General features: G+C 40.5%; 1 protein-coding gene across 1 annotated transcript in view; it reads right to left on the bottom strand.

The window, feature by feature from the left end:
• Positions 1–1,151: 1,151 nt before the first annotated feature.
• Positions 1,152–13,401, bottom strand: part of Gabrb1 (gamma-aminobutyric acid type A receptor beta1 subunit) — a 426,238-nt gene continuing 413,988 nt past the window's right edge. Inside the window, exon 9 of the mRNA XM_004645660.2 lies at positions 1,152–1,700. Coding sequence (XP_004645717.1) covers positions 1,356–1,700 — 345 coding nt within the window. The 3' untranslated portion in view covers positions 1,152–1,355. The remainder of the gene's footprint in view (positions 1,701–13,401) is intronic.

Genomic DNA, 13,401 nt, shown 5'->3' with positions numbered 1-13,401 from the left:
TTGAGAGTTTTCTGGCTTTGGAGGCAAACAATATCCTTATGGGTGTGCATGCATGTTTCCCCAATCATTAATTCCAGAGTTTGGAATGCAGAGCTCAGAGAGCAGCTCCATAGTGTGTGTCAGCTGACACCTGTGTGACGAGCCTGTCACCATTAGATACTGCTCTCTGGAAGGCTAAGGAATACATACTACTTAATTTAAGAGTTGGCAGTTCAGATAACTTTCTGGGCATCTTTTATAGCACATACATTTTGTCTTCCTTATAGAAAGGACAACTTTTTCTTGAGCAAAAAATTATTTCCATCCTTTCCTTAAAAGCCCTCCACACCATAGCAATGTGTCATTTATTTGTCTGCAGAAGAAACTGTGGAAATGTTATAGGGTGGCTTCATAGCCAAACCTCAAAGGATTCCAGGCTCGTGAAATGAATTCAAGGCTGATCATTGTTTTCATTAAGAAAGTGTTCACACCCCTCCACCCCAACTCTTCATTCTCAAGAGGAAAAGGAAAATGTTCTCAATGGCTATCAGTTTTACCAGACTAGATTCTAATATTCATTTTACATCTGTGGGGACTTCTGAGAAAGAAGCCTTTCTGAGGAAGTCCAGCCTTCTGATGAATGAAGGGAAGATGGAGGCTGAGTGTGAACAGCCATGACCAGCCCTTGCCAAATGCTCCCTCCTCTTCAGTGGATGTGAGGAGGCCTTCCCTAGTTCTGGGGTATTTCAGAACAAAGGGAACCTTCCTTACTTCCTAGGAAGCTCCCTTTGGTTTCCCCAATTTCCTGGAAATCTGTAATTATCAATGGCTTTTGGTTTTTCTTCTGAGAGCCTGAAAATTGTGGCTGTAGTAGATTCTTTTTTGTTGTTGTGTTTTTATTTTATTTTTTTGTTTTTATTTTTGTTGTTTTGGCAACATGGTATTATTTCAGTTTGCCAGGAAGAAGTTCAGAGGGACAGCAAGGTCCTCTTTTGGTTTCATTTAAAAATTCAATAAAATCTAGGGCAAATAGGAAAGACTGCTAAAGATCTACTTATCTGACTGCTCTCTTTTTCTTTGTTTGTAAACATGGCAATTAATAGAGCTCTTTCAAGAGCTGATAACCTGGACCACAGTAGATTGAAAAAAAAAAACAAAACAAAACAACAACAACAAAAAAAAAACAGTTGTAGGTTTCGTTTTGTTTTTCTTGAAATAAACATGGTGAAGTAATAAAGTCGGTACCTAAGACCTAAACTCAAAGGGAGGCTGTATCTCTTACTTCAGAAGACACAGCGGGGTCGCTGTTGGTGACCTGCAGGGTTAAAAACCAAGAGAGGAGGGAAGTAGTCTAAATTGAACTGTTGGGACAGACCTTAGTGTACATAGTAAAGCCAATAAACGACATTAAAAAGGGAAAAGGTGATGGGGAAGAACATTCGGGACCACTTGTCTATGGAATTCACATCAGTCAAGTCGGGGATTTTGACTTTGAGCTGAGAGGCACGCCGGCGGATGCGACCCTTGCCAGGCACCCCGTGCCGGTCCAGGGCGCGCCCGTAGCCCTCGCGGCTGCTCATGGGCTTGCGGTACTGGATGCTGGCGCTGTCGTAGGAGTACATGGTGGCCTTGGGGTCGCTCACGCCCGTGAGCACCTCGGAGCCGCTGGTCTCGTTCCTGATTTCCAGGGTGCTGAGGAGAATGTTGCCGTGAGCATCAACCTGAAGGAGGTAGGGATGACAGCTCAGCCAGGACACTGACTTTCCGTAGAATTGTTACCGGTGACACAGCACAGGACGCATTAATTTGTATGTATGTATGTATGTATGTATGTATGTATGTATGTATGTATGTATTTACTGTGATACTGGGAAGCTGTTCCCCAGCCTCGTACATAGCCATATCCCCAGACCTTTAAAAAAAAAAAAAAAAAACTTCTGAGACAGGGCCTGCTAAGTAGCCCAGGTTGACCTCAGGCCTTAGCCTTCAGAGTAGCTCTCCACTCTCCACTCCTAGGCATCCTTTACCTGTTGTTTTCTTTTGCCTTTATCTATTTATTTATCTATTTGGCAGGGGGTCTCACTATGTAGCTCAGACTCACAGTGATCCTTCTGTTTTCAGCCTCCCCAGTGCTGGTATTACAGGTGTGCACCACCACACCAGGTTTTGGGGCCAGCTAAGAGTGGGGCTGGCATGGCAAGGCATGTGGTATCTGGGACTGAACTCAGGTCCTTGTGCTTGCCAGGCAGGCACTTAGGCCACTGAGCTATATCCACAGCCCTACCCTTAATCATTTTTGATAGACATCAGGACCTATGTGTGTCCTGCACACAACTCTCTCTCTCTCTCTCTCTCTCTCTCTCTCTCTCTCTCTCTCTCTCTCTCTCTCTCTCCCTTCCCTTCATTCTCTCTCCTTTTCTCCCTCTCTCCTTTCCCTTCTTTCTGTATCATTTACCTTGCTAATTATCTAGTCCTTTATGTAGCTATTATGTCTCCATTCAGAAACATCTGTATGTCTATGAGTGTGTATGTCATCTGTTCTTGCTATAAAAATGTTACATGGAAAAAAGCTAGAAAAAAAGTAAAAAATTCATAATGCATCTTCATAGTCTACCAGTATCTTGCTAGCTTTCTGGTCTTTTCTGGTAATATATACTCACAAACACATGTTCATTCATGCATTTCACCTGGCAGAACTGCCTTTGTCAGTTATTAGTATGGCCTGTTCACTTTTGCATGTTAATAGATACCTTTCTGTGACATCATTTAGTAATACTTTACCTGGATAAACCATGATTGAGTTAATCTAAGATCTGCTTTACTTTTACACTGTATAAACAAGACTAGAAGAAATATCTTTTGTTAAATTGTGCATATCCATAGTTATTTCACCAGGCTAAATTGCTAGAAATGGGATTAATGGATCCAAGGATATATCTGACTTCACATGAGCATTTGTTTCTTGCCATTTTCCTCTGCTGCTTTCTGTCAGCCAGGTGATATGGATCCCAGACCTCCTGGTCATTTGCTATGCTGTGCCCAGGCAGATACTTTGGAACTACTGGTCATACAAGCACATGTTGGTCTCAAGGTGACTTGGTTTACTTTCAAGCTGGTATACTTTGTAAAATTATTACCTGGTAGCTTCTTGGCTCAAACCTGCACATGGATTTGATGTACTTCTGAGTGCAATATTGCAGTTGTGTTTAAAGCTAGTGGGATGTGCATAGTACCTGGATTACAATAAATGCTTCTGAATAAGATTAATCTTTATAAACTCTTGTTGGAGGCACAGAAGGCTAAAGGAGCCCAGTGGAGAAAGTGGTAGAGAAACAAAGCATAGGAAGAAGCAAAAAGAAGAGTAAAGAAAGGGGCAGAAGGAGTTCATGGTGCAGACTAGAGATGTATTGAGTGTCTACCATAAGCCCAGCACAAAGCTGTGTACATGCTACTTGTTTATGCTCACAGACTTCCAACCTGACAAGGAAAGCCATTCCATCCCCATGTTACAGATAAGGCTACTGACAGAATAGTTGGCATATGAGCTCACATCCACTTAGCCAGTAAGTGCTAGTCCTGAGATTAGAAGCCATGTCTCTCTGACTCAAGATCATGCACTTCCTGCTGAGCTGTGTCTAGTTCACAATCCTTGACTTTTGTCACATACTGCAGTGAATTTGGTGAAGCCTTAAACTTTAAGCCTTGAGTTGAATAGAGAAATGGTGATTGGCTCTAGTCTGTCTTTCCTTCTCCATTCTTAGCTGTTAGCATTTCCTTCTGTGAAGCATTTTCTAACTGGACTATTCACTCTGCCCTTACTCATCATACATCTAGTGGTTTCTTTATTTAGGGAGGTTCTTTGTTGTTAACAACTACTACATCTTAATCCTATTCTTTAATTTATTTCAATTATTTCTCTTAGCAGCACTATGACACACATAATGTTATGCTAGCTCAACTGGTAAGGAACCTGAGGCCCAGAGAAGGTGACAATAAATTGCCTAAGATTAAGCAAATAGCTACCCAGTTTGGAATTAAAATATAAGATGCCCTCTGCCTCGAATATTCTTTTCTTTCCTCTTAGCATGTTAATCAAATCAATCTATTTTCTCCAATTTAATTCCTACATTGTCTGTGTACCTTTGGGCCATTCCTTATTTGAAGCATAAAAATTTGTTACCTAAACGAGTCCCAGTCCAGGATCTATGAAAGAAAAACAAACTCATACCTCTGTCCAGTGATCTCAGTGGGAACCTCCAAATGGCATAGGGGGAAAAACTGATCTTGGGTGGATGACCTCCAAATGATATTGGGGAAAAAATGAATCCCCCAACCTGAAAGGTACCTGGGAAAAGTTCGTGTTCTCTAAAACTGAAGAATGAATTTTAGGTACAAATGGAGGTTATGAGCAGACTATATTTACTGGGAGAAAGAAAGCTCCTATCTGAGAGAAGGACAGAAGGGGAGCCCCAAGCAGGTAGTTCTCTGAACCTTTCCTTATAATGGTAATCTCAGGTACTTTCTCCAAACTCTAATTAGTGTGCCAGATACAGTGTTAGGAGCCAAGGATGTATGTTGAACAATTAGTGTTCTTAACATTAAAAACCTTAGCAATGATTTTAAGAGAATTTACAGGCTCAGATGCATAGTGGTACCAAGAAGCATAGTTAGGTAGAGGCTGGTTAGTATAATAATTGAGTGTAGCTAGGATATGGTTGAGCAAATGTCTAAGTCGGTCACTGTAAGTCAGATTCAGCAGATATCTATGGATCTGACATTGCTGGAGAATCTAAGCATCTAGGTTTGTATTTAAGTTTTCTATGTAAACTTAGCTCAATGTTGTAACCATGTTCTTTTGGCAAAACAACTCATTTGTGTCAGGTTGTCATTCTGAAAAACCAGTTAGGGATCGTTGGTCTTTTCTATTCCCCTACCCTTTAGCATCTACTATTGTATCTTGAAAGTGAATTTTAGGTTTATATCCAACTTTCCCCTTGGAGGATCCATGAGCAGTAGGGCATTGCAATAAAATGGAAGGAGGAACTATGCCAAAGAGGGATTTGCAAAAAAGAATTAAAACTTATATATAATTAACCTGATTGGATTTACACACTAAGGTAAAGAAGACAATTTGGAATTTTTCAGCTTGCTGAGCTGAGAGGATTAGATTGTCATTAGCAGAAATGGAGACTTCAGTGTGTGGCAATCTTAGGAGTAAGAAAACATTTGCTATTTGGGTTGAATATGTAGTGTATGTTGGTGGCAGACACCTAGTATATTTTTGTATGTAGTGGCGACCAAAATAACTTTGGGATTGATAAGATTTAAGGTGTAGAATACAAGATAGTGAAAGTGACAACAAAACCCAAAAAAGGTAGGAGAAGAATAAGAGAATGCTGTGGTGGAAAATTTAAGAAAGAAGGAAAGTGGTCAATAGTATTTCTCAGAGAGAATAGGAGGAATGAAATTGTAGAAAATGCTTACTGATTCACCAGTAGAGACCACGTGTGGTCTTAGGAAAAAGCTGAATCATAAGTCAGATGGCAAAGAATCAAAGAATTAAGAACTGAGTTGATAGTGGGGGATGAAGGCATTTTATATGGATTCTCTTTTCCAAAGATTGTAGTTCCAAGCAAGAAAGACAATAGAACATTAGCTCACACATATCAGGATAGGGTGTTGAGTGAAAATGAGGGAATCAATTATGGAAAAGAAGAACTGATAAAGGGCAATTTTCTGTGATGAAATCTAAAGTCATAGATGTGGAAGGATAGCAAAATGCCTTCAGAACTGGAAGTTAAACACATGGTGGTCAGGAAAGTAGAACATTTCTGAGTGATAGAGCCATCTGATACAAGGGTGTGCTAATACTTCCTTGAGGCTTGAGGTTGGTTAATGGTGAAGGTCACTGGACATGGTGAACTGGATGTATATCCAGCCTATAGTGTGTGTGTGTGTGTGTGTGTGTGTGTGTGTGTGTATCATACTGTAGTGTAAGTCTAATGTTGAAAAAGTAACAAATATGAAAATTAGCACTGATAAGGATAATAATTTTGAGGGGACAAAGACAAAAATGTTGAATTCATTGAAGGGGGAATGATATTTTAAAAGGGGAAAATGAAACACATGATTTTTCTAGATATTGTGGAAAATAAAAACAACATTTGGGGTTTTGTCCTTAAGGGATAATTATCTCTTCAGAAGTACCTGGTTAAGCCATAATAATTGGAGTGGCGATGAAGAGCTTTTAACCACATGCTACCACACGGCTTCAGGGTAAGAGGATCATAATAGTGAAAGCACTGGCGATCACGGAAGGCCTCAGGAAACTATGGGTCCGCTATAGAATCTAGGGTAGATGGGGAATAAAGGGCTGGGAGCTGAAAACTTTGTTTTCATCTTGGGTTTGTTATTAATGTGTGAGAAATAACCTTAGGTAAGTCTGGATTTTAGTGTCCTCATATATAAGTGGAAGGTTTTTCTTAGATAATCTCAAGAGTTGTTTCCAATCTTTTGCAGTCTTCAATCATGGAGAACATTCCAGGTGGAGGACCCAACATTCTAAAAAAGCAAAACACAACTTGTAAAACTGAATCTCTTGATCTATACATCATTAAGTTACATTATTATTATGACTGTCTCTAAACAAGTTTATAGAATTTAGAATCATCCAGTGAAGCAGTCAGGTACTTCTTATTCAATAGAAATCATGACAAAGTGCAGTTCACTAAGGTGTTGTGGCTAGCCTCACTGCAGATTCAAATGCACTTGAAGGTTGCAGGGCTTTACTTGTTTGCAGAATTGCCTCAAACTATTCCTTGTCATTGACCTATAAATCATAGCTTTAAAGTAGTTTGATACATAAATTAATGAATCTAGTTCTGTCACTACATATGCTACTGCCCTAACCCTCACCACTTGAAGAACAGTGACTTTTTCTTCACCTTAACTATATAAAAACATCCAGTGTATATTTATACAAACAATTAATGCAGCTTTTTAAAATATTATCCACAAAGAAATGACTTTTTCCCCCTCCATCTTCAGAAGCAGCGGGAAGCCTCACTGTACCCTGTGTTATCTATATTGTCAAATATCAGCTAGTTTGTGAGGGTATAACATCTAATGTGAGCATCATTCAGATATTGAGGATTTATAAACTATGAGGTAAAAGAAAAATCAATAAATGAAAATGTTAATATGCTGGATTTTTAGGGTAGGTACAGACTATTAGATTTTCTAAAGTATTGCTGATATGGAAATAGTTTTCCCATGGAGTAATCATTCTTTATGTCACCCTGAAGGAGTGGGGAATCCTACTCCAGTGTCTGAGGGGAAAGTGAAGACGGTGCCACATCCAGCTTCCTTTCTTCTCCCTTCTCAACACTGCACTGACCAACCCAACAGGCACATGTGAAGTAGGACAGGAATGTTTGGTTCCTCCTGGAGTGTTTCTCTTCCTCTTATTGGCTTACAGAGAGGGGACAATGTTGCCTATAATGTTAGCCATCAACTCTGCTGCACTTGTGGTGGAGGAAAAGTACATCAGTTTCAGTGACTGCAGAGGTCAGTCTGCTCAGTATTGGAGGAAACAATTGCATTTTTAACTATATTCATCAAACTCACATAATTGATTATTTTTTAAAGTTAGAGCATCACTGAATACAAATGTAGATAAAAGAACATCATTATTAAGGCTTTAGTAGGATGAATAAACAAGACCTCGCTTCCATTTCTAATAGATGACCTAAGTGTGTGTTGTAGACAATTAATAAAGAGCATCAGAAGCATGGTTTTAGCATTACACACTGCTATCCTCAGGTTAGTTGTTTAGTTCACAGATATCAGCATATATATAGTTAATCAGGGTGGGTATTCTACACACTAACTGCTATTTTCCAAAACCTGATGGAGATGTGTAGGACCATTGCCTTAACCAGAGATTGTGACTTTAAATCTGCAGGCCCAACTCCTTGCTAAGAGTTCACATTATTCCACCTCTTATTAAACAGACATATTTACTATAATACAAGAAATAATTGGAACATAGAGAAATAATTCATTCCCTCCCCCATTTATTCAGTGTTTATAGAGTGCTTGCTATGGCTCAGGTACTGTTCCTGATGTAAAACCCTCTCTCCATACACAATAGGACATTACATCTGCCAGTTTAGAAATTAAAGGATTTCAGTGAATAAAATCTCTAACCTTATATCTTCCTGGGAAACAACTGATCTCTCTTTCCTCTGATTATAAACATTGCACTGCCCAAATCTGTGACTTCATTCAGGTGCAGGTCACTGGGGCTGTCTGCAAGAGCCTTTCTGGAGTTTGCTCTCTTGTGGTCATGAGGGCTACCCTCTTGCTTGCTGGGCTTTTTTCTCATCTTCTTTCTAAAAGATCTTTGTCTCACTTTTTCATATTGCTGAGACAAAAGACTTGCCACCCAAAATTAAGGGAGAAAAAGTTTATTTAGCTCACAGTTTGTAGAGCTTTCAGATCACTATCAGCTGGCTCCAAGGCAGGGCTGCATGGCTGAGGGGCAACCATTCATGGTGGCAGAGGATGGTAAAAGCAGCAAGTGCAAGGGGAGAGCAAACCTCTCTTCCTTCCTTATATTGTATGCAGGCTCCCTGTCCTCGGGCGGGTGTAGCACTCAAACCATCTCCTTGCCCGCCTTTTGCACAGGCTCAGGATATTCACAAAGTAAGGATCCTGGTGCCCTGCTGAGTCACCTAATTAAACTTCTAAACATTTCAACTTGACACAGTGAACGGCATTCTAGATGGGTAAGGGAATGTCCTCTATGCCCTAGGATGTAGAACTGCACGTACACTTGTACATGTACAATCTTGATATCTGGCCTCGGGGCTGGCTGGCTATAGGCAAATCTTAGTGGGGCTCACACATACTGGAAAGCCTGAGATCTTACTAAATAAAGACCTAAGATAAGAGGGAACAACCAGCTTCTGGCTGGTGAACAACCTTCTAGCGGTACAGTGCATATGAAAACAATTATTGTTTTACATCCTTGTTTTTAAATTATAAGTCCGAGACAATCCTAAGAAGTGAATAAAGCAGACAAAGAGCTTTTATTCTTATGGAAGATAGCCAGCAGTACCTCTGTCCCTGCAAAATTAGGTTTTAAAAAAAATCAGGTAGCATTATGAATACTTGAAAACAGCTGTTGCTCCTTTAATGTATTTCATAAGGAAAATTATATCACCTTCCTGGTGATGTTATATCTTTCTTAACAGTGTACTCTCAAATTTCATTATCGCAAGTGGAAAATTCAATCATTTGCATTTCCTTATTTTCTTATGGAGCATATTATAGAGAAAAATGGCTCTGCATGGATGGTTGAAGGCATTTGATCTCAAAAAAGTCAGGAGAACTCTTCACTGTTCAACATGTTTGTTTCCTAGGATTCCATTAGAATTTGTCTTATTCAAGTTGAGAGGAGGGCTTGGCACATAGGGGTGGCTGTTGAATGACTAAATACTAGGTCAGGTGGTAACAGGTACGGTGGTTACTTTTATTCGTCATCATGGCATGTCTGTGGTTTCTAGTTGATGTGGATGTTGCTGTGAAGGTACTTTGCGGGTATGACTGCCATTTCCTCTACTGTAAGTAAAGGAGCTTGCACTTCCCAATGTGGGCGGCCTTGTGGTACAAGTTGACCACCTTAAGAGCAAAATCTGAAGATTCATGAGCGAAAGAAGTTTTGCCTCAAGACTATTAAACAGGAAATCTGCCTGAGGTCTTAACAGGCAGATTTTGGATTTATGGTTGGAGCTGTAACTCTCAGATGAGTTTCCAGGCTGTAGCCTGCGCTACAGGTTTCAGACTTGCCAGATCTAAAAGATTGCATGAGATAATTCCTCAGAATAAAGCTATTTATATATGTGTGTTGATTGTGTTTCTAATTGGTTCTCTTTCTCTAGAGAACCTGAGTGGCAAAAAGGGCCTTGCTGAAATCATGAGGCGGATTTTCCCAGGACTGTAGTCTGCATAGATGAGGGTGATAGCTGTGTTTCTTTTTCTTTTTCTTTTTTAGCTGTATTTCTTAACCCAGTAGAAACCCCAAGCAAATGTCCCAATGCATTTTCTTGCCTTCTTGGTTTTTTTTTTTTTTTTTTCGGGGGGAGGGGTACTGGTAATTGAACTCAGGACCTCATGCTTGACAGGCAGATGTTGCCACTGAGCGACATCTCTGGTCCCCAGAGTCTTTTCTCACTTGGTATCAGACTCTTTCCCTCTCGCCCTTCCATCTCATCTAAGCTCCCATTTTCTCTGCCTCTAAAATCTGCCAAAACTGGCCATGTTGTGAAAAATGCTGCCATTCATGGAATTTAACTGTTGCTAAAATATAAAAATATAAATATAACAAAACTCATTTAAATGTAATTGAAGTGAAATATAATCTTGTTTTTCGTGACAGTTTTAAGACCCTGTGAGGAATAACTCTAGGCTCAGTGTATTTTGCCAACACTAAGTTCTTTCTTTCCTGATAGCCGATTCAAAGAGATTTATATTTACTGAGCAGTTCTGAAGTGCAGAGGAAGAAGCCAAGTGATGGACAGAATGGGGCGGTCACTGTTCTCACACAGCCTACAGTCTGGTTGAGGAAGTGTGAACGGCTGACCCCAACCCCCGGAGAGCAGAAGCCTCAGCGGCCCTAGCCTCCCCTCCTCATGGACTGAACTGCATCTGTTCTGTCACTGCCATTGTCTCCTCATCACTGTAGCAACACCACCACCTTGGGTCCTTCCCTGGAGTCCTTGAAACTTCTTGTTTGTGGACGGGGGCTGTTGGAGCCTCTGCTCATAGTTTTCTCCTCTCCTTACAATGTCCTGACAACTAATAGCAGAAATGGAAACTTTATTATTTTGAGAAAAGAGAGATGGTCAAGCACAAACATTTAAACCTAAAGAATACATATTATATTTTTTGTGGGAAATAGAGGAGGAACATGCTGAAGATGAAATAAGACACATGACAATTTTCTAGAACATTATAGAGGTGGAAAAAGTTGTCCTGGTGCCTTACTTTTCTTGTTGCAGAAACTAAATACCAGGCATTCAATATTAAAGGAGGAAAAGTTTATTTTGGCTCACACTTGTACAAGTTTCAGTTCATAGTTGGTTGGTGCCAAGGCAGGGTGGCACAGCAGAGGGGTGTTGAAAAGGAGAAACAGTGTATAGCAGGCACAAGGAGAGAAGGCAGCAGAGCTGCAAAGTACAAGCAGCAAGCGACAAGTGGTGGCACCGGCAGCCCTCTTTGGGTCCCTTACAGTGTCTCCAGGCTATCTGCCCAAAGGCTACCCAGAGTGGAGCACCCTTAATCCTAGCGTTGCACCATCAGTCAGTCCCAGGGTCACATCCTTAATCCCAACATCGAACATTCTTGATACAGCCATCTCCAGAAACTCCTATGATTCAAGGCTTAGCGGGGGTGGAGGTGGGGTACATCTAGATACAAGTTGTGACATTTGCATTCCTTTCTAGCCTACATTTTCCCTATTCTATGTTTTAGTGAGCTAAATACATCCCAATGCTGGCCAGTATTTTATGACATCATCACCTTTTTCTTCCAGCAATGCAATCCTGTGGTCTTTGCTCTGCACAACTGAAATGATGTTGCAAACATGCAAACCAGGTGGTAGCTCTTCTGTCCAAATCCTTTAGCTGCTCTCCAAGTCATAGCATGAAATTTAAGATGAGTGGCATGGTGCAAGCCAGTAATCCTGGCACTATGGAAGGCAGAGGCAAAAGAATTGCACATTTGAGTTCATATTGGGCAATTTAGCAATTTAGCAAGATGCCATAAAAGAATAGATTAAAAATGACTGGGGTGTAGGCTAATAGCTCAGTACAAAGGCTCTGAGTTCAGTCCCCATTACTAAAATATTAAATATTTAAAAGGAAATAAAAAAGAAAGAAAGAAAGATGAAATCTAAATTTCTTAATATACAGACACCATGCAAGCTGGTTTTGGGAGTACCTCTGCCTTAATTTCCTATGGTGTTGCCCTTAAAGTCCCTGCTCCATTCACACTGGTCCTTTGTTCATTGTCCCCTCAAGCTGCTAAATCCTAAGAACATTTTCACCTGCTGGACTTCTCTTCTGGAATGCTCTTGTGCACATTGTTAACTGTCTAGCCTTTCATGGCTTTCTTTACCATTAGCATCATCATCTATAATCTAAAATGTGTTATATAGCTTGATATCAGTCACCTGAACTGAAATATTAGCTCAGGTGCCTTTACTCATCACTCTCTGTCCTTGTTGTCTTCACAGAACTAAGGAGGGGGAAGGGCTGGTGAGCTAGCTCAGGGGACTAAGCACCTGCTTTGACAAGCTCACGGACCAGGATTCGATCCCCAACCCTGGGACATGCTGAGCCAGGAACCGAGTCCAGGCTTGGTGGCACATGCCTGTAATCCCAGTGCTGGGGATGATGGAAACAGGAGGATCACTATGAGTCTGAGCTGCATAGTGAGCCCCTGTACCAAATACATAAAATGAAACAAACAGACAAACAAACAAAAAAACTAAAGAGAGGCCCAGTGAAGGTATGAAAATGAAGAATTCTTTGAGCTTTCTTTCTGAGTTCTGTCTGAACTTCATTGCCCAGAGGTACCTGGGGAGCTAAAATCTCTAGCGCCTCCAGTTGTAGTTCTTAGACATTAGTGTACATGTGAGTCAGCTGGGAAGCTTGAGAATAATAGTTTTGAGTTCATTTCATTACAGAGCGAGGTTCTCCAAGTCTGCTGTTTATCCAAGCCTTCCAAGGGGCTTAGCTCTCTATGGAGCCTATCAGTTGGTTTGACCTGTCTCATTCCATTTCACCTTGACAACACTGCTGTAACATTCCTTTAGTGCATGTGGTTGCATTTTTTGAGTGCCAGGATCATGTATGTGGTCTACAACTGAACTCTCTATGCTTTTTTCCCTCTTGGTTGGAAGAACCAATTTCTGCATAAGAATATGATCTCAGTTAGTCCAAAAGAAGATTAAATTCTGGAACTTGTTTCTTAGAACTATGTAAAAATAAAAGGGCTTTTTTGCTTGGATTGTAGAGCTTGACAATATAAATGTGGAATTTTGAGTTACTATAAAGAAGGATCTACTGAAAGAAGGCCAATGTGAAGGAAAGCAGATGAAGCACTGAAAAGGGATGGTATCTGGAGGGTGTTATTTGGACAAGTGGATGTGGGCTCATGTGAAGTTAGAACTATCCTGGACTCTTCAGTTGTGTGGACTGAAATGAATTCCTCTACATTTTTGTTTCTTGAGTCAATTTAGCAAGCTGCATTTCTTTCTCAGCCAACAAAATGACCATTATGCTGGGTAGAGAAAAATTGACAATAGGAGGGAAGAAGGAAGAGGATGGCAGAGGGGAGAGAGAGAGAGAGAGGAGA

This window comes from Octodon degus, unplaced genomic scaffold (genome assembly GCF_000260255.1).
Source record: "Octodon degus isolate 3935 unplaced genomic scaffold, OctDeg1.0 scaffold00235, whole genome shotgun sequence".
NCBI classification, from domain to species: domain Eukaryota; kingdom Metazoa; phylum Chordata; class Mammalia; order Rodentia; family Octodontidae; genus Octodon; species Octodon degus.
This window is presented reverse-complemented; position numbering and strand designations above follow the sequence as displayed.